The sequence below is a fragment of the Nicotiana sylvestris genome, chromosome 11 (assembly GCF_000393655.2).
Source record: "Nicotiana sylvestris chromosome 11, ASM39365v2, whole genome shotgun sequence".
NCBI classification, from domain to species: Eukaryota; Viridiplantae; Streptophyta; class Magnoliopsida; order Solanales; family Solanaceae; genus Nicotiana; species Nicotiana sylvestris.
Window position 1 is genome coordinate 88,079,148 of NC_091067.1, and position 27,001 is coordinate 88,106,148.

Genomic DNA, 27,001 nt, shown 5'->3' on the forward strand with positions numbered 1-27,001 from the left:
AAATCTTTTCGATAGGATGCAATGTGCCTTGTCCCTTCGGTGGGTATTCCGAATTAAACTTCGATGATTTATTTTATGGTAAGGGCGCGAAGCCCAAGGTTAAAGAGTTAATCATGCTCCCACGAAGTTAACTACCAATGATGTCAAAGAGAACTTTGACAAATCAAATGCTCATTTTCTAATTTGGTATTGACTGCTAGGCTGTTTATTGCATGTTACCAGGATACAAAGCCTGCAATAATACAGCCTTGCTTTGCTTTGCTTATTATTATATTATATTTGCAGAAACCTTCTTGAGATTCACACTTAGCTACATTTTTCTAACTCTTAATCCCTTAATTATTGTTCCTCCGTCAGAATTTTACAGCATTTTATCTTTTAAGTACCATGATACATAGTACTAGTATATATTTGCAAAAGATAGTGACTAATTATGGTGGGACGATTTGGACCAGAAATCCACGTGAAAATTAATGTTTGGCTCCATTATTAATTGGGACGGAGAGGGCAAAAGGAAAAAGCATATTGACACACTATATATATACTACTCCCTCCGTTCACTTTTACTTGACACGTTTTTTACTTTTCATGACTCTTAAGAAATAATAAATGAAGTGTATAATTTACTATGATACCCATATTAATTGATGCATATTTTATTAGATTTGAGAAAATGATTTGAAATGAGTAATAAATATTGTGGGTATAAAAAAAATTTATTGTCTTCTCTTGATATGCGTAAAGTGAGAAGTAAAAATGAAAATCTATTTTTAATATACATGCCAAGTAAAAGTGAATGGAGGGAGTAATTGACAAGATAATGTACTTGGTTATTTGTTAATTCAAGTAGTTAACATGTCACAAGGACAACAACTTATATAAATTTGGTGGGTGCGCAACTAGTCTACTTGATATGCTATGTGGAAAAGACATTTTAGTTTTTACTGCCATATTAAGAATTTTATTTTAACACTTATAATAGCTAATTATATTTTATCTCCAAATTGTTTAGGAAATAGGTGGTATAAGTTTCTGAATCATATAAATTGGAATATGATATTGTAGTATGTTGATGTTATATGAGATAAAGAAAGATTTTTTTTTTGGACTTCTTCTATAACTGGTTTGATTTTCTTTTCTTTCTTTATTTCTTCGTTTGTTTTATTTTTTGGTGTATTTGATTTGTTTCATTCATCTAAGACGTTGGTTGAAGATGGAGAGAAGATCCAGCACTTGTATAATCTACAGAACAAAAATTGAACCGCAAAAACAGTTAAAATTATTATAATTTTAAATTACTTAAACCTTTTAAAATTATTGAAGTTATCTTTTATATTGATAATATGGGGGATAAGTCTCTTTATTTGTGAGATATGTACTGAAAGATACCGTTCCGTTGACGATTAAAAAGATAATCTCAAATGGAAAATTTCGCATAATAATATGATACTTGATTCCGCATAAAATAAGGAGTAGTATATTTGATTGGAGAGGTTAGATGGAATTGTACTCGCACAACTAATGCAGAATCCCCTCATAACTAGTGCAGAGTTTGGTTAGTTGCATGCAAGAAAAATGAAACAACTCTATGTGTATATTAGATAATGATCTTGGGCAAATCACTATTAGCCCGCCGTCAAAACTATTTATAATCAATAGCAGCAAAAGTGCATAAAATTTGTATATTTTTTGTATATAACTTTTTTTAGAGCAGCTATACAGTTTCATTTTCCCTATAATAATCTTCACATAATTAGCCCAGAAACAAAACAACCCCGTCCTAGTACATTCCCATTCCAACCAGATGTAGGGGTCATGGGGAAGAATGGGAAATAAGGAAATTAGTGAATAACATAATTCGACACTTATATAGAACATCTGAGTAGGCTTAACAAGATGAGTTGCACATTTTGTAGAACTTGTCCACAATCTTCTTGGGCATGGTAATCGAATTTTCTCCAATAAAGATAACTTAAGTAGAATGCGACTAGTTGCTACAAAAGATAAAAATTACTAGGACAAAACTCCACCCACCCAAAAACAACACTACTATAATCGTTAATTTCCTCAGACAATTATTTGGAAGAAGAAACATATTAAGGCGAAACTCAAGTGGACAAGGTGGATAAGGGAGTAACATGTCCATTTCCTGATCCATTTTCCCAGACTAGTTCAGAAAGATCACTCTCAAAGAATGTTTTGTGGAGAGCCCTTACACATTGCTCTGCTTCACTATCATTTACTATCAATGAGATATTGACCTGGCCCATCACACACAAAAGTTAGCGTGTTAATAATGTGAAGCACTTTCTCCCGTAATGCTTAGAGATGATTTATGTATAGCTTTGGTAGATTACCTTCGATGCACCTTGAGAGATCATTTGAACATTGATCCCATTGGTACGCAGAACATGGAAAGCCTGTCATTTAATGCACAACATGAATTACACTTAAAGAAGATATATAATGATGTAAACTCCCATATAGGTGCGATGTAACAGCAAACCCGATACTGATGACTTAAACAACATACAAGTGATAGAATGAGACACTAAGCATGTGGCCTAAGGTGGCTAGGACTCCGGTTATTAAATCATATGCAAAGAGAAACTACTCAAGAGTCATAATGATGAACTACTGTATAACTAGGTTGAGAAAGCATATTAGATAATGCAGCAAAATGGGCTAAAGTACCCAAGCAATAGTAACTCTATACTACAGAAAAAGGTTCTGGAATAATAAGCAAATGAAAGCTCTGCTGGTCACTAAATGAATGTCTACGAGGATTATAATGGTCAGCAATTAAGAGCTATTAGAGCACCTTTTCGAGAATCAGCGAGGACCTCTGGACGTTCCCAATCAGAGAGATGATTGATCTGTGTTGAAGTAGATTCACAACCGCAATTTTCTCAAGTTCTTCCACGACATGATCAAGCTCCTGCTCAGTTCAGTAATTTAGAATGTTATAACACACCACTGAAAGAACCATAAAATGCACGAATGAATTTATGCACATGCAGGAAAGATATCCACATAAAAGGAGAGTTGAGACAAAATTTAGCAAACTACTAGTGATCACTTGAAAAACGATAGTACGTTTTGCAATTTATTGATGCGGCCAAGAAATTAAGAAGAAAGTCGTACGCTTGCCTGCTGAATCAGTTCTCTGCTCCAAAGTTTTGATGGGTCCAATGTCAAGGAAATACTAACTTCACTTGTCGCAACAACGTCAACCGATATACCTAAATCTTCAAAGATGGAGAAAACCTGAAGAAGCTACAAACCACATCAGATTCCGGACTCGAGGGCAAAGTACTAAAAAGTGACGTGGAAGGTACCTTTGCAAGGAAACCAAATTGACCGAGCATGCGGGTACTCACAATATCCAACATGGTTACATTTCGTTTCAGAACAATACTTGTAAGTACTGCCTGCAAGCAAGTACGGGATGAAACACAGTTATGTTTTCGTTATTTCTGCAGATAGAATTAGTGGAAAAAGCTGCTCTAACCTTACTCATATCTCTTGCTCTACAGATAAGGGTACCAGGAGCTTTAGGATTATATGAATTTTTAACCCTAACAGGAATATCACCCTCTCTTGCCGGCCTCATGGACTGTGGATGAAGGACCTGTAGAAGCATTCCGAGGAGAATTAAAGCTATTCTAAATATAATAGTTAGACTGCAAATTCTTATGTCATCTATTTTCCGTTTTAGGTTGTCAGAAATGGATAGACCTTCAATCTTAATTCTTGCCATGATAAATATTCTATGATTTTTTCAACTTTGAATTGTAATCTTTTCCATTAAAATATAACTTTCCTGAACCTTTTAACAATTGTTAATAATAAAACATTTGCAACTTAGATACAGCAATCCATATCAAACTCCTTAACCAAATGCTACATCGAATGATCAAACAACTGGTCACGAAAGAAGATCTATTGGACATTATGGCTTCCAGTATGATGGACCCTCTTTTTGATTTTTCAGACTAAGAATCTCAGTTGACGAGTGAGAGGGACAAAGTGGTATAAGGTTGCTCCTAGCACTCAAGAGATTCTACTCAACAGCAACGAATACATCCCTGTCATTGAATAGTTAAACTTTTTCACCTCAGAGAGAGGATCTCTGCAAAACTTCTTGACTAACTAGCTTGTCTGGAAGAGTAATAGTACTACTCTATTAATTAGGAAAATAAATCACTAAGACAAGCTACAACAATTGGATTTCCAGGATGAAAATAATTTCTGAAACAGCTAACAAGACCTGTGCGCCAAAGTATGCAAGTTCAGCTGCCTCGTCAAAAGTTAGATAAGGCACAGGCTGTGCACATGGATATATGTTGGGATCACACGTCAAAACACCATCAACATCCTTCCAAACCTGTCAGTCATATAACAAAGGATCATCAATCAAACTGGCTTCTTGATTGCAACTTCTTATGCTTATACAAGCAAGGGTGCAAATTAAAGATGTGATAAAAATAGTAAGCCAGATTCATCTGGTAACCTGAATTTCTCGTAATCCCAATGCTTTACCAATGGTTGTAGCAGTCAAGTCACTACCACCCCTACCTAGTGTAGTCACAGCACAAGTCCTCCAACCCTTCAATTGGATATACAGATCACTGTCAACTCTAAGGAAAGGCAAACCAAAAAAGAAATGCATGAAGAAATTAAAAAAAGCACCTTTCCCAGAAACCCAGTGACAATAGGGATTGCAGGATTATTCATCCAATCACTACTTAATCTCTTCGCAACAGCAGGATAAGTTGCCTCCAATATATCCGCATTAGTAAATTCATCAGTTGTTATAATACCCATCTCAAATGCATCATACTGCAGAGGAAACCCAAAAGTAAATAATCAGTATTTCCACACAAGAATTGCCAGCCGACAAGAAAACAAGATCTAAACAACTGCAAGGAATAATGCAGTCCGCATTCCTATAAAGGCAGGATCAGCATGATAATATTATCATAACCTTGACCACTTATCTCATTCTCTCACATAAGTAAGCAACTTACGTTTTGCTGCCCAATCAAAAGTTCAAGAAATTGTTTCTAAGTCACACCACAAGTAGCTCGATGATATCCAATGTTAAATCATTTCCTTGCCTTATTAGTATACCATTAATACCTAACTTCAACAAATGAATAACTCTTAGTATGTCCTCTGCATCTAAGAATACGAGGCACTAAGGGAATTATCTGCCACTGAAATACTTTTTCTAACAACATCGTAATATTCATCAGCAATTGCTGAAAAAATAATGTCTTATCCAAATAATAGCAGAAGAAAAGATATGTACATACCTGGCGGGCTTTGACACCGAGTTTATTCAGATAGGCTGTAAATATTCTTGTGGACATGCACTCTCCAAAGGATACCAAGTAATCCCTTGTTCGTGGAGTCAACTCCTTCATCATAGCAATTCCGTTCAAAAGTTGTTCCAATTCAAGTAGATGCTCTGCAAATTTTCCCGAAAAATGATAGAGCGTAATCAGAAAGACTCAGCTTTTACTTCTGAGATAATCTGGTATCATAACAGCAACAGATAGAAGAACCCATGGATGAAAACAACAAAATACTCACAGAGCACTAAAAGGTCATAAAATCTGCTGCTGAAAGCATTCATTTATTAGTTGTAGTATAATTTCTCATTAAAGTTTTCATAAGAGCAAAACAATGGATCAAGACATGAAAGCTTGTAAAACAATTCTGAGGGAGGGGGAAGGGGGATATAAGAGTTCAATTTAATTTTGTCCAAAAGAATATCACTATATAAGCTTTAACAAATTTCTGTGATACACGGCAATCGTACATTAGATACACTTTTACTAAATCTAGAATTGCAGCAATTTTTGAGATGGGTAACTTTAGAGTTTTTTGATAATGCAGGTGATGGAGGGTTCAATAATAAAGCTCGGAAGAATTTTGCACCCTGACATGTATAGGGACCAAAAAATAATTTGCTAGAAGTCGGAAAATCAAGTTTTCCCTACTCTAATTTTCCAAAGAGGAACAGAACAAACATGATAACACAGCTCCAAGTAATCACTCACTTGAAATGGTAGACTTTTCTACTCCAAGTTCGTCGATTGTCCTGTGTCCGCACATAAAAAATGATTAGAAAAGATCAAAATGATGAAGAATGATCCTGGAAACTAACATTCGTAATGAAAGAGCTCATCTTTACCTAAAATGGAGATCCTTTATAAAATCCAATTCTTGCAGATCACAAACATTGGAAACACCACAAGTGACAGCCTTTTCCCCAGCCAGCAAAAGGTTGTTTGTTGTCTTTCCCATTGCAGAGAGAACTATAACAGGTCTCTCTTCAGGAAAGCTAAGAATAAGATCAGCTACTTCTCTCATTCTCTCCGCTGAGGCTACTGATGAACCACCAAACTTCATCACGCATGTAAATTCACCAAAAGCTTCATTCTTGGTTTCTTTAAGCTCGACTACATCAGCTGCTTGTGCTTTACATATCACACTCTGCACTCTCTCATAACAAGAAGCCTTCGCATACTTACTTGGTACAGAAGCAAAAGGGACAGAAGCCACAAAATCAAGCTGCCGGAAGTGCACGCTTCTTTTGAATAGAGAAGGGCAGGGAGTTTTAACCCCACAAAAATGTGACAAGGATGCCATAGCAAATCAGCTAAGGAACGTCAAAAAATGAGGATGTAGATGACAATAAGGTTCTTTCGACAAATGAAGTGATTCAGGTTTTGCAAAAAAAGCAGAGAGAGCCAATTAACTTAGCTAATTAGCTCCCCCTGCTAAAAAAATATTACAAAGGATCACACAATCCTGCACAAGCCAACAAGGAAATGAGCCTACTTCAAAAAACAACCATAAGAAAAACAATAGCCTACACCTCCCATTTATAGAAACAATACTCCGGGCATCCTATTAAACTTTATATAACAGTATTTGACAGAACACGAAGAGCAAGATGATAATTTGACTTATACATTATACGAGTTTAACTTGCTGTAGTAGGTTACTTATTACATATTTTTGAGATACAACCTTCATAAAAAAGTAAAATCCATACTGTATTAGTAATTAGTAATAATCAAAGAAAATACTACAGCAATTTGTGCGAGAGTGAAATATCGTATCAAAGTTTAAGAAACAAACTGAAGAAAATTCAATAATTTAACAAATATGAAATCTTGAAATTTTTGAAATATGATATAGAAATGAGACATATATTAGGACCCCAAAAAAAACATTTCTCCCAAAACCAAGCAAGAATGACAACAGCGTTGTTCCCCAAAGCTTCAGGATTGGTCCTAACACTATTAAGAGAATCCCAAATTTCAATAGCTGAAATACATAAAATGCAATAGAGCAAATAAGTTGTACATTCTTATAGATATCATTTCAATGATCAACTGTTTGATTTGAAACCCATATCAAAAAGCCAAATGGCTTACCTAATTCAAATCAGGTATTTCAAGTTCGCAGCTGTTGTTTGAAACAACCAATCCTATTTTGTGGGTATTTTCTTGAAATTCTCTTTAATGGTGTCAAAAGCCCGCTTAATTGTGGAGCCTCCAGAAAAGAAGAGAAAGCTCGGCCGCAGAGAGGGTAGTGGACGTGGTTACAACTTCGGCGGCGCTATTTTGCAAATTTCCTCTTTATTATTTCTATTTTGTTATACTCCACTAGGTCTTTGTTGTCTTAATGACAGTTTTCTTCTGTTTTTGCTTTGTTTCTATTTTTCATTTTTTTGTGAAGTTTTGATATAGTAATTTTTATTTTTAAAAAAAAAATTGTAATTGTTCAGACAACTTGATCGAGAAGTAAATACAAATACCATACAGAAGTTACCACCAATGACATTTGAGATTCGGCTGAAAAAAATACTTAGGACATTTGGAGTTCAAGTGAAATTTAAAAAAGATTTAGGGGAAGATTTGATTTTCAGAAGTTAGAACAGACTTGGAGGGAGAACATGATTTGCACCCTATTTAGTATTTATGGATGGAATCATTTTATCGCTTCTCTTTTTTCCTCTTTGTAATTAAGGAAAATAGATTAACTACAAAAGAAATTTGCTACTCTCTTTATTTAAACTTATATTTTTATTTGACTTTGCTTGTATATTTACGAGAGATAGTTGACACTAACAACATGCTATTAATTTATTTTTAAATATCCTAAAACTCACCTAAACTATCACGTTTTTGTCAGTTACATACTTAAATTATTTTGTTCCCAAATCTCTCCCTAACTATATTTTCCTATATATTAAAAAAAATCTCATCAATTTTTTAATAAAATATGTATGAAATTATACATAAAAATGGTCCCAATTGACCGTGTCTAATGGTTAATTATTGTTACTTTCCTTAAAAAAATTTATTTTCCATCTACTTTCTTTGTATTCTAGCCTTCTTCTTCTTTTTTTTAAATCATTCTTCCTCCTTTCTTCCTATGGGTTTCATCTTAAAAGAATTTCTTCTCTCGTTTCTTCTAAAATAGTCTTCTTCATTTAGGTCTTTTTCTTTCAACAATATTTAGTCCATCAAAAGCTCATAATTGTTACCAAACTCTAACTAAATTTTTTACCAAACCCTAATTTTCTTTATCCCAAATCTCGTATTAAATTAAAATTTCATGCGACAATGAAGGTTAATGGGAAAAAACCAATATTTAATCGGGGTTTAATGGTGAAAATTACGATTGAGACATAGTGTAGCCATTATCGGAGGAGATGGAAGAGATATTTATTTTTATTTTACAAATGACCATGTGTTTATCTCGTCGCCCTCTTTCTTTGATTGTTTTAACCCCCCTCCCCACACACACACACACATCCCCCATGCAGTTATTCATTTAATTATCTTTATTATTAATTAAAATTCTTGATTAAATTGATATTTGGATTAGCCGGAGTAAATTGAAGGGTGCATCACACTCACCACTAAAAAATCGATGAGGTATTTTTATATTTCTTTTTTCTTCTTCTTGGAGATGGATAAAAGTGAGAACTAAAGTTATTTATTAAAGAATAAAATTAAAGACGAGCAAAGAGCTTTATGAAAGAAATATTAAGCTAAAGAATGCTGAAATCACTAACGGGCAAACTGTGTGAACTATTCGGTGAGCAATTTCCCTCAAAGTAATTTTCTCCTATTCTTTTTTCACTTAGCAGTTAGCACCCTGACCCTCTATCAACTATTTTTTTTAAAGTGAAAGTCATATACGTGGTATTTCTTTTTTATTATAATCTTATCAATGATATTTATATAAAAAATTTTGGTGTGAATTCAAATTTAATTTAGCTCCAACTAATGCTATGGAGGAAGACAAAACAGATACAATTTCTTTCAAAAAGTTCCTTGTAAGTTTAACAACTTTGATATCATTATATATATATATATAAAAGAGGGAATGAACAAGTGATTTGGCACCTTTCTTTTGCCAAGGTTCCTATTTATTTTTTTCTCCTTTTTTTGCCCTTTTCCCCCTTCATTCATTTAATTTAATTTGTTCAATAATTAAAAATTGATCATTTTCTATTGTATTTATTATATCTCATTATATTAATTTCAGTTACGAAAAGCCCCTTAACTATCTGCTGCCCCATTTTCAGTTTCTAAGACCTTTCATTTCCAATACCTTTTCATTAGCTGATAGTAAATGAAGGACATTAATAGTGATTTTTCTATATTATGACACAATGAATAAATTGAGTGTGATGATCCGAAGACGTGAGTTGCAGGAAGACAACAATAGCTATGAAGGGAGCAGAGTCCAGAAGCAGCGGAGGAAAAGAAACCATACATATGTTATTACCTCTTCTGCCTTTTGATTTTCTACTTTAAACTTGTAGCTTTCAAAATTCCTTCTTCCTAGAATATCTTGCATTCTCACTTTTTTGTCATTCAATCTCTGTTATCGATTTCTTTGTTATTGTGGCTAACTTATTTTTGTCATTTTCCACCACTGATATAGGGATCTTTTACTCCTCTTTTTTATTTTTAATACTATTGCATTGGTACTCAATGTTGTAAGCACGTGATTTTTGCCCTATGAAAAAATTACTCCCAAAAATTCAAAATAAAACGATTTTTCTTGGTGTGCAATTTTGAGAATTTTTGTGACATTTTGGATAATTATTTGTATTTGTCTGTGCATGTTTATTTGTTAAATTAATAAAAAAATACAAAAATATATCGCATTTGCATTTAGGATTTAATTCTACAATTAGGAATAATTAAGCTTGTTTTACAAGAATGAAAATTACAAAAATATGCATCGTTTGCATTTTTAGCATTTAATGTCCAATTGTACAATTTTATGTTTAATTACTACTTAATTGTGTGTTAATTGTTATTGGGAGTTAATTTGCACTTTTATAAATTAATTTAGTTCTATATGATAATTTAAGGATTCTTAGAGAATTTAGTTTTAGAAAGTAAAAGAAAATAGAGCAAAAAATATATAGAAGAGATCGGATTGGGCCTTTTCTTCAATTTTAAGTCACAGGCCCAAAGAGACCCAATCTTCCCAAACGACCCAGTCCATTTCGAACTGGGTCGACCTAGTCCATAACCCAAAAGACCCAAACCCTCTTTTCATTTTTTTCTTTCATTTTTCATAAAACAAAAACAAAAAAAACAAAAAAAAACAAAAAAAAAATAAACTCCCCCCCCTCTTCTTCTTCCTCTCTTTCTCTCTTCTTCTCCAAACACCCCCAAGCAGCCATGGCTGTTTCACACCCCTTCCCCGCCTCTTCTCCGTCACACACGCGCACACCTCACTGCTCCGAGCATTCATGACCGCTGCTTCATCGTCTTCACGCCTCGTCAACCATTCGCCTCCAGCTTCATCGCATCGTGAACGACCAACCTCTGCGGCGTCTTATACGACCAGCTCCAAGCCACGAATGACTGGCTTCTGCTGCGTCTTCTCCAGTCGCAAGCTCCAGCTCCACCATGGCTGAGCTTCGTCGCCACCTCCAAGCCATGAACAATCGCGAACGACCCCAAGCTCGAGCCATCATGGTGCAGGTCAAGCCCAAGCCCCAGTCGTCCTCACGACCAGCAGCTATAGCCATCGATGACCACCACGCTGCTGCTGCTGCGTTTTCTTCACTTCCATGGCTGCTGCGGCGTTTCCTTCTTCGTCCTCTTCCAAATGACCAAACTACTTTCCGTTCGAGTTCGTCGTCGCTTCGATCCGATTAGTAGGTTTGAGTTTCATTTTGCCCGTAATTTTGTTTTGATATTCTCAGATCTAAAATCGATAAATGTTCGATTCTTGTTTTGTTCATGTTTATCGTTGAATTAATTTTTTAGTTTGTTCATGTGTTTTGTTGATTTAATTTTCAGATTCAAATGAAAATTTAATTAATTGTTTTTTAGTTTATTTCATGTGTTTTATTTGTTTTTGTAAAAGAAATTGTTAGTTTAATTTTTATGTTGTTAGAATCAAATTGAAATTTAATTACTTATTTTGGTTTGTTTCATGTTAATTTTATTTATTTTTGTAAAAAGGAATTGTTAGTTTAATTTTAATATTGTTAGATTTAGTTTAATCGCTCGAATCATTCGTCTTTGTTGATTAGTTTAGATTAAATTCGTGTTCATTTTTTGGTTGAAGTTCGTTCTTAATCCGGTGATTTAATGTGAATTTATGTTTTAAATGCTTGATTTAATTTGAATATTCATCTTGGTTGTAATGTTGTTGGATTTAGTTTAAAGATTAATTGGTTATTGAATTTAGAAATTCAAATATACTTGTTGGTTGTGTTCAATTTGTTAATATTGTTGAATCTGCAACTATATGTGTGGTTAAAAATATCGTTCAGTAAAAATAATTTCGATTGTTGATTTGTTGTTCATAGTTTAAGTTTGAATTCGTTGATTGAACTGGATTGGTTATAGCTGGTAATTTAATTTTAGGTTCTTAAATAATTTTGAAGTTGAACAGATTTTTGAATCGGGGCGTAACAGTAGTTTTAGGGGGTAAAACGGGAATTAACCAATCACAGGTTATTTAATTATGGTGGGGACCAGACATAATGATAAAAGCAAAAAGGAAAAGGTGGATAATGATGTCTTCTTTTCAAAAAGAGGGAACATGGGGACCCACTTTGACTACTTTTCAAAAAGAGGGAACATGGGAGCCCATGTTGACTACTTTTACTAAAGTAAAAGTGTAGGTAATAATAAAAAGTTAAAGGGTGCACATAGTGGAAGAAAATTGGGTTAATAAAGTAAAAGAGGTAAAAGGGAGTCTTGCTTTGGGTATAAGAGGACTCATTTAACACTTAAAGAAAAAGAAGGGGATTTTTGGAAGAATTTTGGGAGAGAAATTTCAAAACTAAAGGAGAGAACAAAAACTGAAAAAAAAATCTTCTACTTTCCTTCATTGTTTGAAATCAGCATTAATTGTTGTTGTTTCATCGAAGCTTGAAGCTTCTTTTTTGGGATTACTACTCCACCGGTTTGCAAACTCTGTTCCTGGGTTGTTACTGTTGCTGGGCTGTTGTTATTGTGCTGTATTGTTACTACTGCTGCTGATTCTCATCTTTATCTTCTTTTATTTCCAATACCAGGTACACGACTGTAATACTAGCTATTACAAGATAATAATGTGGAAGCATGAATACATATGAAGAATGAAATTTTGAAGTTTTGATTTCGCTTTTTCTTTCTTCCTTTTATTGATTGTATTTAGGCTATTTCATGTATTACTGAATAATAATTGGAATAAGAGAAAATAACATAAGTTAGTCTTTAATGAATCGGCTCGGCAAAACGGGTTAATTCGCTAGTTATGAAGGTTTTAAGATTATCAACAGTAGGTTAATCGTAAACAAGTAGCTAAATTTAGCTAATGCATGAATTTGAACTAAATTTCATGAATTAGGCATTAAGGCATGATTTGAGTTCAAACAAGATTAGAAGAACGTTTAAGTTTAATAAACTTTCTAATAAGTTTTAGTAATTATGGTTAAATCTAGTTTCAAATGGTTATGAATAATTAATCTCAATAGTTTTTTTATAACAATGCGAGTTTTAATCTAGCTATATTTGATTCTTTTGAATATTAGTTGTCGATTTTTATTTTTATTTATAATTTCGAATTTTTTTTTATAAAATTCCTTTTCATCAATATTTGTATTAATCTAGCAATTAGTATGCCATGCTTTCTTAAATAAAAAAAGACTCGTAATTAATTAGGATTTTCTTTCTTTATTTTAGAGACTAATTTTAATAGAAAAAATGTAGTCGCTTTAGGATTTGTCCATTTAAAATAAATGAGATGAGATGAGCCTAGTAAAATGTATAGATTGCGGGGCCCTCACAAATGTATGCATTAATTACTTAGAACATCGGAGTTGGCCGTCTAGAGAAATTTTACGGTCTTTCCCAAAACAACAATACGCTAGTCGTTCTAGGCGCGTCTTTAACAAATCATTTTCTTAAATATGGGTGTGCATTTATGTAACCCAAATCCAAATCTCAACGGAGTCGAAATGTGTCGATAACCATGGGTGCATTGATTGCGACGTGGTCTGAAATACGTTTTCACAATGTTGCAATTCTCCGTAAAATAATAACAATAATAATAATAATGAAAGCGGTAAAGAGTTAAAATCTGCACATAAGCTCATAATTGTATAAAAAATCAGATAAACAAGCCGAATATGACAGTTGAGCGACCGTGCTAGAACCACGGAACTCGGGAATGCCTAACACCTTCTCCCGGGTTAACAGAATTCCTTATCCGGATTTCTGGTTCGCGGACTGTAATACAGAGTCATTCTTTTCCTCGATTCGGGATTAAATTGGTGACTTGGGACACCCTAAATCTCCCAAGTGGCGACTCTGAAATAAATAAACAAATCCCGTTTCGATTGTCCTTTAATTGGAAAAACTCCTTCACCCCTCGCGGGGGCGGAAAAAGGAGGTGTGACAAATGTTGCATACGTTTTGTTTTATAATTTGAGCAGTATTTGATATTTGATGCTTTCTCTACTACTATATAGATTATTGAATACCTTAACGTTTTTTAATCTCTTGTATTCTCAATTTCTCACTTTTTCGTCTTTTTTGCTAATGTCTAATTTGTGGGATTTATTTATTTTTTCTTTCTCTTTTACATATTTTTCTTTTGTTCTCTTTCCTCTTTTTCTTTTTGCGGATAATGATTATACATGGATTATTTACATATTATACATTTACGGGCTATTTTAAATTTAAGCGATTGGGTGAATATCTATATATGTTGATTCTTCATATAAAAAATCCCAAAGGCAGTAGGTCATATCTAAATTTTATCTCATAAAATCACTTTAATTATCACAAGTTTCTTCAATTATTTTATATTCATAAGAATATTTTACATGTTAAATATTGTCATTAGTTTAGTTGTTGTCACTATCTTATTGATTTTGATTTTTGTTATTTAGTGTAGTTCTATATAGGCCTAAGACCAGCATCTATATTATTAATTATGTTTCAAAGTTTTAGAGAACTTTTTTCCCTTGAAAATGAAATTGATAATCCAATTGATCTTATCGATCAAAGAGAGAAAAACTAGCTTCCTATTATTTTGAGAAATAAAATTAGGCATTTTATCAATATGAAAAATATTATATTTTGGCCAGAAGATTCGTCTTTAAGGTAGTTGTGGAAGAAATACGAGTAAATTTGTTTCAAATAGCAAAGTAGCCTTCAAAACAAAAACAAAAAAAATAGCTAAATAGTTCAAATTATATTGGATGGGATGTATATTAAAGTCAAACTTATAACTCAAAGTGAAAAAGAAATAAATAATTCAAATTAGTTATAGAATGGTCAAGGTTACATGAAATTTTTTCATTTCTTCCTTTCACAAGAAGTCAAAAATATCAACAAAAACAACAACAACTTAGTATAATCTCACAAGTGGGGTCTGAGGAGGGTGGTGTGTAAGACAGACATTATCCCTACACTGAGATAGGGAAGTTGTTTCCGAATAGACCATTTGCACAAGAAGATGAAATACACAATAGAATAGTAACAACAACAAGAAGTCAAAAATATCATTTTATAAATTTAATGTTGATGTCTTGTATGCCTGCGCGAAGGGCGGGCAACTTCACTAGTTTATTATATTTATATTTACTACTATATATAAGAGACCATGTAAAGAGTTTTGTAGTCCTTAATTACATTGTAACTATCTTGTTAACTTGCCAACCAAAAGGGTTTGCTCTTCCAAATATGTCCTTGTGTTTGCTATTTATTACTTTATATACTAAAGTATATTTTCATTTTCCAATAAATCAAGATACTTATCAATCCTTTTTTGGTAACACATAGCTCCTTAGCCTAACTTTTTGCAGGTGAAGTATGTACCATAAGTTTTTTGCCCCTACTTTATTTCGTTTTTGCTTAGGTTCCTATATTTAATTGGTAAATATATTAAACTTTGAACCCTTCAAAAATGCTTGAAAAGTTATTAATGAAGATGAATAATTATGCACAAAGATAAATCTAAAATGTTGATAACAATAACCTTGAAGAACTCATTTGATATTTGGAGAGAACTCTATCGATCAAGTTTTCTAATAATTCTAAAATTACAATTAAATTCTCTTTGATCTTATTTTTAATAGAAAAATTATTTTGAAAATATACATTTAAATTTAGTCATGTAACACCATTATACAATAGAAAAATAAATTTCAATTGTTTTTAAAATTAATAGATTAGAATCTTGAAAATAAAATAAAAAAATATTTAAACTTTATCCAATTTACTTAATTAAGTGGGGATAGAACAGAGGAAAGGGAAATATTCTCAGTAAGTGATCAACTTGTAATCTCACATTTATTAAATACGGTTGATGGTCACATGCTATTGAAACAAAGATATATATATATTTTAAATAATTTAATTTGTCATAAATTATATAATCCTTAATTGATTGGGTGGCGGAATTTTCTTTTAAAAATAAAGCATTAATGAGTTAATGACAAACTAAGTTATTTCTTGGGCTTTGTTTTAATGAATTTGGATCTTTCTGAATCTAAACCTAGATTTTAATCACCATATTTTTTCTAGCATAAACTATGGTCATATGAAATTATGAGTAGTTAATCAATATATACCAAAATAATCTATTAAAACATCTTCTTTATTTCTACTTCTAATTAGAAATTATATGCTCACAGATTCATAAAATATTAAAATATCTTCTTAATCTATGATTATTGTCCATTTGGAATCATTTTTCATACTTTAAATTATGTTACTAAATATCCAGTTACTTTATCTCTTTGATATCTGCTTATTCTTTAGCACACTTGCTTTCTTGTAAATATTTTTTTTAATAAATTATCTAATAATATGATCAGAAAACATAAATAAAGAATAATTAATGGTTAATAAGCGATGATCTTAAAAAAAGTTGTGCTTAAAAACGTAATACATATTATTACTAGTTAATTTGTCCGCACTTCGCGCGGTTGTAAAGAATTATTTTTAATGATTTTGATCTTATTATAATTTAATTAAAATATTAATATTATTTAATTTATAAAATATTTTTTTTATAATTTTGGAATATTAAAATAAATAAATGGTGGATTTATTTTTCAAAAGATTTACTAAAAAGTTAGTACCGTGTACAATTCAAGTTCCCAAGAAAGTCAAATCACCATCACTTATATGTTTGTTTTAGGCAAAGAATTTAAAAATAAGAAGAAGTAACTTCGGTGGCACCACAACAAAAAGACTAAATAAATATCTGTAAAAGAAATTTACTCTCATAATACATTTGTCTCACATTTCTTCAAACCGGTTCTTAAAAGTTTAGTCAAGAAATTTTATACTTCAACCCACAGAGTTGTGTGGCTACCGAGATAAGCGACTTAAAATGACATTAATTTCTTGTCCACATAAATAAATAAAATTTATTTATTGCCTACCGGAAGAAAATTCATTATGTTGTTGTTACTGTGGTGGTGGTTGTATAAATAAATATTTGAGAGGGCTAATTTTCACGTACTTATTAATTGAAACACAATATTTCAAGGAAGCAGAAATAATGCAAACAAATTTGGCTGAGAAAAAAATCGTAAACAAATTTGGTTGAGAAAAAAATCGTGCATTATGTATACAAAAATAAAATTAAACACCCATATCAAAAGCTGCGAAAAAAGATAACAAAAATTTAAAAGAAAACATCAAAATAAATAAACTCACATTCATCTTTCTCTCTCTCACGAACATAGAAACTCTTCACTGGTGTCCGCATCGTATATTAGCAGTGGATATATATCGAATCACATATAGATCTCTATAAGACTTTTGAAGTTTTCCTTATGATGAATCAAAATAGTCTCTTAAACTCTCCAAAGGGAAGAGGTTGTTATATTTTACTTACCTTTTTATTTTATCATAAATAAGAAGTGTCAAGCCTAATGATATGTTAGTCGTCCAAATTTTTTCCTTTTGATAATTAAGAAAAATTCCCTGAACATGCAAAGACAATTTAGTAAAACTCCAAGAAAAGAGGTATGGAAAAAAAATGACAAATCACAATAGTGGCTCTAAAAAACTTTATTATTAAGGATAAATATTTAAAATAAAAAATGTTGTCTTAACAAAAAAATCTTAACAATATTCTAAGCACTTTACACATCTAACGTTTTTCGAAGACATAGTTTATATATCCTCCGAGTTTACTGTTATAGCAATTTTTTTTATTTGTTCATTTTTTAAATGTGACATCACTTACATAAAATCTTGTGTACGTCACTGTGCACAGGATAGTCTTCCTTCAGTGCCCTCACTCATCTTTCTACTTCATTTTTTGTAATGATCAAAGTGAAATTCTTTTTGTGCGTGGTGAAAGAGATGCTGGAACTCAGGTCTGGTCAATATGGAGATGAGAACCAAATTTCAATGGAGGCAGTACAAGGAGACGAAAAGAGGAACTATGATTGTTCAAAGGGAAGAAGCATGGTTTGTTTTGTAAGCAAGAAAAGGCCCACACATTAGTACTCATAATTGTTATAATAATGCAATTAAGGAGGAAGAAAACGGGAGCAACACAAGGAAAACAGAGAAATTTCAGGAAAATAATGGAGTAATTAATTAAATTAATAACCGAAGTAAATAAATATGGTAACCTTAAATTTCTGCAAATTTTTAGATGAAAAATAAGAATAAAATAGCAAAAAACTAAGAAAAAAGATAAATAGATTTCCTTACATATAAGAGGTGCCACATCACTTTTCTAATTCCTAGCTTTATATATTTATATAGATTATTATTATTATTATGGACTTTATTGTCTTGATCTTAGGCCCGGGCTTAGCACGGGCTTTGCAGCACTAGTATATAATATAAATGGCTAAGACCATCTCCAAGGCTACTCTATTTCTTGCACCAAATCCAAATTTGGTGCAAGAAATGATGTTTTTTTGCTCTAATGCAACACTAATTCTTGCACTATTATAGAGTATGAATAGTGTTGCACCAAATTTGGTGCAACACTATTCATCACTCTAAATTTGGTTTAATATTATTTTATTCAATCTTTTTATTTTGTGAACTTTTAATTTATCATATATTGTGTATATAATTAATTTTTATATTAAGATCTTTATAATTTTAATTTTATATCCTATTTTTTGATATATTAATATTTGTATATATTATATTTATATAAAATTATAAGTTAATTTTATTATTATTATAATTATATAAAAAGAAATATAACCATTATTTAAAAATAAAAAATACAAATGTAAGATATCTAATGTTGCTAAAATTGAAAAGTGAAAACTAAAATTTTAAAAAGAAAATTAACAATACATAAAATAAAAATACATTATAATTAAAGTACATAAAAGGAGGATACATTAAAATTGAAATTACATTAAAAACATAAAACATAAGTTTAGTAATCCCCTATGTCATTTCCAGGTGTACCAAAATTACCAAAATATTGGGAGAATAGAGACGAAAGTTAAATATTTATGTGGTACTTAAATTAAATTTGACTATGATGTAATATTTATTTAATTATCTTTTATCAATGATTTCACTTTTAGTTAATTTATCCTTTAAAATAATTTTGTAATAAATGATTATACAAGTGGTGAATGTGAATTATATATAATGAATATGGAAAAAAGAAAAAAGATAGTATTAGTTTGAAGGAAATAAAAAATGAAAAGTAAATAGAAGATAATAATATAATATAGAAGAGAGAGAAGATTTGATGTAAAAAATAGTGTAATAGTTGGAGTAAATTTGGTGTTACACCATTTTGATGTGAAATTTGGTGCTAGCCTTGGAGATGCGGGACGAACACTACACTAAAAGTTGTACAAAAAGTAATGGAAATTGTACTGTTAAGATATTCTTGAAATTGTGAATACATTGAGGGATAAGATGTAGAAACACGTACAGCACAATTGTAAGAACACATGTGTTGTCTCCTCCCCATAAAACACGTGCACCAAATAAAACATAGATACAAAACCTTTTTTTTTCTCACTAACCAGCGAGGATTACAAAATACTCGGTGATGTTCTTCCATGGTCTTTGCCTATTGTGTAAGCATAATTTGGTGGGTACATATGAGTTCCTATTCCTTGGATTCTACTGAAAGTTTTCATAGATTGTAATTGTAAACTATATTCTTCATTGTCTTTGGTTTGTGTTTCAATTTTGCTATTACGACATAACTTGGTGAGCAGATAAAACTTTGATTTTAATATTCTACTTTGAGGTTCTCTATGGATTTGTGCTTTTTTTCTTCTGCTCCTTTTTGTTCAATTAAATGTATCATTTTGTATTTGTTTATGTATGATACATATTTGTTTTTGTTTTTTCGTTTCACTTCAAGTTTCATTGTGAATTTTGTACATGCATTTGATTATCTGTTCAAATGCCTCTTATGAAAAATCTCTGAATATGTACTTGCTCTGTTGCAACACTAGGCATACTGATGTAGCTAAAGTATTTGATAATATGCCTAAAGCAACTTTTTTATTATCGTTTGAAATAAAATTCATTTGCTTACTTTTCAAACAAAACAAAATTCTTTCTTGAAATTACTGATGGTTGTTGGGCTTTGGGTCTTTAACATAAAATATGTAGTCAGTGCACTTCATCAAAAAATAATAAACAAAAAGGTGTAGTTAGTGTTGGCATGATCCAAGTTATACAGAAGAAACGAGCAAATGCACAAGTTCCTTAAATGACTCTATTCATAGAAGTATTAGGGGTGCCTATGTTCTTGAATTTTCATGTCTCCTATTATTTTATCATCTATTCATGGGTCTCAGAAAAATACGTAAGTTTTGAATTGATATGCAAATTCCGGTACTAATTCAAAGGAGTTTGTTAGACCATCCACTTTAACCTTATATTTTCTTAATAACTATGAAAAATCATTGCAAAGTTTTCTAAATTCATATTTCGTCGTACTTGAATTTTTTATTAAGCACTAGGTTACGGTGACGGTGTTCCTGAAATTGTAGTTCGACTCCTTACATCTTCCAAGTCGTGTTATATTTGCTTCACAAATAATTCCGTATCTGGTGTTATTGAACATTTTGTTTATGTTTGGTGCAACTTCTGTTTATCCATTCTTCTTGTAGTAATTGAGTGGAAGATAATTTGTCGGCAAAATGATGAGTTATGACGATTGAGTATATTAACTAGTGTAGATTAAGAAAGTTATCATCAGAATAAGTTGCTCTAGTGGATTATGGCTTAATCCAAATACATGACTATTATCAACTGTGAATTGTTTGTATCAATACTTGTCTAAACATGCTTCACCAATTGATTAGCATGTAGTTTAGTAATCCAGGTTCAGTAAAATAAATAATGTTTTCTCCTTAAATTAATGGGGCCTACTTCCCTTTAAACCTTGATTATTATTTTGAGAAAAGGATGTCTATGTTATTTATTCATGTAAAATGATATTAATAAGAGGTAGAATTGTCTTTTGACGTTCCGAGAAGTTTTATTAATGTATTTCTCATGCATTGCATTCATTTACATATATATATTTACACATGACTCAGACGACGTTATATACGCGTATATATATATATATATATATATATATATATATATATATATATATATATGAAAAAAGGTTACAACGTTATATACGTACCACCACCTGATCACCTGGTATACATTGATGATTTTGCCCACAGTAGCACCAGATGGCGTTATATACACGTATATATGTAAATATATGTATATGAGATATGAAAAAAAAGGTTATGGCGTTATATACGCACCACCACCTGATCAGCTGGTGTACGTTGATGATTTTCCCACAGTGGCCGAGATGATATGATGAGATGCCCTCAGAGGCTTGATGATGTTATATACATACAGACCTATGCATTACATGACATTTATATACATATGCATGGCATTAAAATATTTCATGATTTACAAAGCTATCCAGACTTACAGGTTGAGTCCTTTACTCCATGTCTTTTATATACTTATTTACATGCCTTACATACTCGGTACATTATTCGTACAAACGCCCTTTTGTTGGGAACGCTGCATTCATACCTGCAGGTATAGATAATCAGTTTGACAAGCCATCATAGTAGACGAGGTTAACATTCAACGAAGGATCAGTAAGACTCCACATCATTCGGATTGCAGTCGAGTCTATGAGACATCGTGTTAGAGTTTTGCTATAGACTTATGGGTAGGCCGGTATCCTGTCCCATTTAATGTCGAATAATCTTAAAGGCTTTGTAGACAGAGGTTCATTTTGTATAGTATGTTAGAGGCCTTGACGGCCCATATGTATTCATGTTTTAAGAAAAATGTTCAGTGGTACAATGTTTTTCACTTACAATTGTACAGTATGAGTTGTGGCCATGTTGGCCCGTGACAGTTTTAGAAGAAATAAATGAGTTACAGAATGGTTCGCTTGGGACAGTACGGTACCGAGTGCCAGCGACGCCTCCCCAGGTTGGGGTGTGACAGTCCTACTGGACAAAAAACCGGCGTCCTCTTCAAGCTATAACTCACTTCAATCCAGTGCCCACACACATGCCTTTGAGCTAAATCAGAACATACCAATCCCTTTGTCAATTGAGGACAAAATTAGACTATACAGACCATGAAAATACTCTTTGATCATTAAATTGTTTGAAAAAAAAATCCCACATCACCTACTCAAAACCAAACTCTCCAATCTATGGAAACCAGAAGAGCCGCTCACCCTAATTGACCTAGGACGGGATTTCTTCATCGCAAAATTCAACAAAGAGGAGAGTAGAAGCAAAGTTCTAAGTGAGTGACCATGGTTTGTGGCAGGGCACTTCCTATCAACCCGCAAATGGGAACCAAATTTTGTTCCGGCAACATCTACTCTTGTTATCAAGGCGGTTTGGATCAGACTTTCATAATTACCAACGGATTTTAGGACACGACCATTTTAGAACAAGTAGGCAACATAGTGGGGAAGCTTCTGAAACTTGATACCTGCATTTTCTCGACCCTAAGAGGAAGATAGGCAAGAGTATGCGTCCAGGTTCCTCTAGATATTCCAGTAACAACAGAAGTCATTATTGGTATACACAACCAAGGCTAGTCTACGGAGGGGAAGGGATTCTTTGTACGGGATATGGGATAATTTGTCATACCTTGGAAGCTGCGAATTCTGATCAACTGCCACACAAGAAATACACACCAGCGACACCAACAGTGAAGACAACACAAAGGAACAGATCTCCGAGTGGAGCACAGTTCCTTTCTCAAAACACAGACTCCATACACACAAGGCCACCCAAGTCAACTCCCAGGTAAAGAGGTTCGATGCCTCTTCAGGTAAGTTTCTTGACCCCAAACCATATTCAGGCACAAATTCCAGCAACCGGAATCCAAAACAAAAATGGACCATAGATGCCATGAGGCCCAATGGTTAGTCATCACACACTGCCCAAAATACGGATGCCATGGGGTCCACTGGACAGTCGAAGCACACTGTCAAAAATGGTTTACAGGGGAAGCAAAATTTAGGCCTGGATCACGACGGCCCATCACCTACCCAACCCATAAGCCAAACACACGCTAGCCCAAATAAATGAATCTCTCGGCTAAAAAGGCATTTGGATGCCTTTGTTCCATCGACCAAAGATCCCTCCCTTGGGATTATGTAAGTGTGTAAGGAAAATGGAGAAAGGACGTGTCAAGAACAACGGGAAAGGATGGATCCTACCATTAATTTGGAAATTGCCCCCCCCAAATCGAGTAGTATCTCAGCATCTGATACTTACCCAAATTTAGGTAATTATACCATAACAAAACAATCCCCCTAATAAATACTTTACAGTGGGCCACCCACCCAGCCCAACAACCCAACCACACTCTTTCCCACACTCACACTCAAACAATGAACAAACCCACCCCGTTTTCACCCCTCTCAATAGAGGAAATCTAATGACTGGGGAAAATCGAACTCAACTCCTCATTAGTGAAGTGACACTGAGTGTTAATCCTTCAAGATTGAGCAAAGATCTCAATTGACACAATACAGATTCCAACAATCCCCAAATGGACTATACCCAGGCAACTGATGAGATGCCTTCATTTCCTAGTTTAACCGGAGATCTTCTCCAAAAATCTCCTCTCAATAGAGACTCCAAACAACCCAAATCCTCCACCAAAAAACCACCCTCTCACCATGTCCACCATCCCACTACAACCAAACTTGATGCTGGAGTTATGGATGGAGATGGCCCTACAAGGTCACTCCCAAAACTTGCAAATGATGGTTGGGCCAATATCGATCTCCATCACCATCCAAGGCCCCTGCTACTTGGCACAACTAGCAACCCACCTACTCCACCAGGGTTTGTCCAATTTCGACCATCAGTTATGGCTATCCACCCTCTTCCAAGCCCAGTACATGGGCACACAACAACCCCTATCAATGGAGGAGCTCAAGTCTCTCATGGGCCAACCCTCCCAAACAATGCCCTTCTTCCTATTAATGGACCTGAACACCCCTCTTCCATTACCGGCCTTGATAATATGGCCTCAGGTGAACCAACCCACTCCCCCCACCAGTGAACCATCAAACTCCCCCACCAACAAATCAGACTGCAACCATGGACATGCTAATAAAGGAGAAGAACCAAACCCTAGTCTATCTCAAAAAGTCCAACGCAGATCTAGAAAACATCTTGGAAAATCTAGGAGTCCAAAAATAATAGTACTCCTCATGTAGGAGGCCATGGTGATTGAGTTCAAAGAGATGTTTGGAGAAATGCTTATTGCTCTCTACCCCAGAAAGCTAGTAAGCTGCAAACTTAATCTCCAAGCTTCTTCATCTCCAAGCTTAGGGAACTCGGCAGTTGCAATAAGACTTGTGTTGGGAGGAGTGAAACCAACCTCAGTGGGAAAGAGGAAGGGACTCAAGAGGAAAACCCCATCTCAAAACCAGTTATTGATGAATTTCATAATATGGAATGTGAGAGGAGCCAACATTGCTAAATTCTGCAGACACTGCGCCTCTATGGTGAAGCTGCACAAATCGGTGGTTCTTGTTCTCCTTGAGACAAGTATGGCTGACCATATGCACTTAACTACTGAGCTTCAATTCACAACTCAATTTCAATTCCCTACTGTTGGCCAATAATGAGGAATAGTAGTTATATGAAAGGAAGACCTAGTGAAGCTTGAAGAGGTCTGTACCACACCCCAAGGTGTGCATGTCATGATTAAGATAAGCCCCAACCACCCTAAATGGACTTTCTCTACTATCTATGCTAGCACACACTTATAGGATAGAATTAGTTTATGGCGGTCCCTTGAGGACATGGCCTGTATTTATAAAGGAATATGACTTGTAGGAGGTGACTTCAATGTGTCCTTAAAGCCAGAGAAAAGCATGGAGGGAATAACATTAGTACAAACAGAAGTAACCGCTTTTGGAGTTGTCTGAACCATTGCAAATTAGTTGATTAGGCTTCAAAGGCTCAAAGTATACATGATCCAATAAGAGATACACCAACATGCATGACCTTATACTTGAAAAGCTGGATAGGTGCCTTGCCACTAAGGACTAGATTAAGTCATACCCAGAAGCCTCAGTTACCCACCTTCCCAAGACCCACTCTGACCACTGCCCTCTTCTTTTAAGCATTACTAGGCACTAGCACAGTGATTATAGTAGACCATTTAGTCTAGAGACAATATGGTGTGGCCACCCTGATTTTTCCAACATTGTGCAAAACAGTTTCACCTCTTCTAATGACCTGTTGGGAGATACCAACACTTTTAAGGAAAATTTGACCACTTGGAATAAGGTAGTGTTTGAGAACATCTTCCACAAAAAGAAGCACATCCTAGCTAGACTGAATGGCATTCAGAAAGCTAATGCTTACCCATTCAGCACCTTCCTGCAAAACTTAGAAGCCAATCTCCAAGCTAAATTCTCAGCTATCCTCCAAAATGGGGAAGACTTTTGGAAGCTGAAATCCAGAGTCAGTTGGCTATGTCAAGGTGATGCTAATACCAAATTCTTCCACACTACCACTCTCAATAGAAGAAGGAGGAATATGATCCTTAGTTTAACCAATGAGGTGGGTAATCAAATCACCGAGCCTAAGCTCATCAAGGAGGATACCAGAGATTTTTTAAGAACCTCTTTACCACATCCCACACATCATCCACTCACAAGAGAGGTCACAGTGAGAATACTCCCCTAGTACTTACTGACAACATGAGAGTGTCCCTAGACCAACCACTTAGAATCTCTGAAATCAAAGTAGCCATGAATTCCTTTAAGCCAATAAAGGCACCTGGTCCTGACGGGCTGCACCCTTTCTTCTAGCAAAAATACTGGTCCATCCTATCCATTCATGTCAACCAATTCTGCCACAAAGTCTTTACCACCTCAACCATGCCATCTGAAGTTAACAAGACCCTCAGTGCTTGATCCCTAAATGCCATAATGCTACTTTTCTAAAGAGCTTTAGACATATAGGGTTGTGCAACATAAAGTACAAACTTGTCACAAAAATAATAGTAAACAGGATAAAACCTATCCTTTAGATTATTATTGGGCCATCTCAGGCCAGCTTTCTCTCTAACAGAAAAATTTCTGACAATGCCATAATTGTTTAGGAATACATCACCCATTTTCAAAAGATGAAAGGGAAAACTACAAATATGATCCTCAAAATTAACCTTGAAAAAGCCTTTGACAAACTTGAGTGGTCTTTCATCAGGGACCCCCTCTTTTTCTTTAACTTCCCTCTTAAGCTGACCAACCTGATCCTCTCTTACATATCTACCTCTTCCATATCAATCCTGGTCAATTATATGGATTGTCCACAAAGGGGATATTGTCAACCTCTTCTCTGACAATTGGACCCCAAATCTGCATCCCCTCAATAAAATCCTCTAGGGGCCTTGGCAGAACCACAACCTGACCATCAAGACAAACACTATCCTCGGCAATGGGGAATGGAATTTTGATGCCATCCACTACCCCATTCCCATGGACATCAAACGTGTGATCTGATCTACATTCATTCCCCTATCCACCAACTCTAAAGATCAACTCATCTGTAACCTCACCAGTAATGGTCTTTTCAGTTCAAAATCATCCTACAACCTGATTAGTTCTGAAACCAACACCAATTCTAGTCATGATGATACCTTTAGTTGGATCTGGAAGCTAAGTGCTCCTAATAAGATTAAATTCGTCACCTGGATGATGCAACATAATAGACTCCCCACTGCCATGCACTTAAAAAACATATGATTAAATGTTAACCCACTATGTCATTCCTGCTCCTCTGCTGTGGAAGATATCAACCACGTCTTCTTTGAATGCACCAAAGCTAAGGCATTCTGGCACTCCCTAACTATGGAGTGTACCGATGAATCCTCCCACCCACGCCTTCAATTCTCAATGACCCACTAGGAGGATATTTGGCACAAAGTCAAGAGCATGCAGT

General features: G+C 33.9%; 1 protein-coding gene across 4 annotated transcripts; it reads right to left on the reverse strand.

The window, feature by feature from the left end:
• Positions 1-1,841: 1,841 nt before the first annotated feature.
• On the reverse strand, positions 1,842-7,674 carry LOC104230361 (aspartokinase 2, chloroplastic-like). 4 transcript variants are annotated; one of them, XM_009783145.1, is made up of 13 exons: positions 7,455-7,674; positions 6,203-6,822; positions 6,069-6,109; positions 5,319-5,473; positions 4,693-4,842; positions 4,514-4,609; positions 4,271-4,387; positions 3,512-3,631; positions 3,339-3,431; positions 3,145-3,267; positions 2,822-2,938; positions 2,358-2,420; positions 1,842-2,261 (listed from the first exon to the last, which is right to left on the reverse strand). In XM_009783145.1, exons 2-13 carry the CDS (start codon positions 6,658-6,660, stop codon positions 2,109-2,111), a joined length of 1,686 nt encoding a protein of 561 aa, XP_009781447.1. In that variant the 5' UTR covers positions 6,661-6,822; positions 7,455-7,674; the 3' UTR covers positions 1,842-2,108. The 4 variants fall into 4 exon arrangements, with proteins under 4 accessions (XP_009781447.1, XP_009781448.1, XP_009781446.1 ...); XM_009783146.2 differs by having other exon boundaries at positions 3,151-3,267; positions 7,455-7,628; XM_009783144.2 differs by having other exon boundaries at positions 3,151-3,276; positions 7,455-7,628.
• Between the last annotated feature and the right edge of the window lie 19,327 nt (positions 7,675-27,001).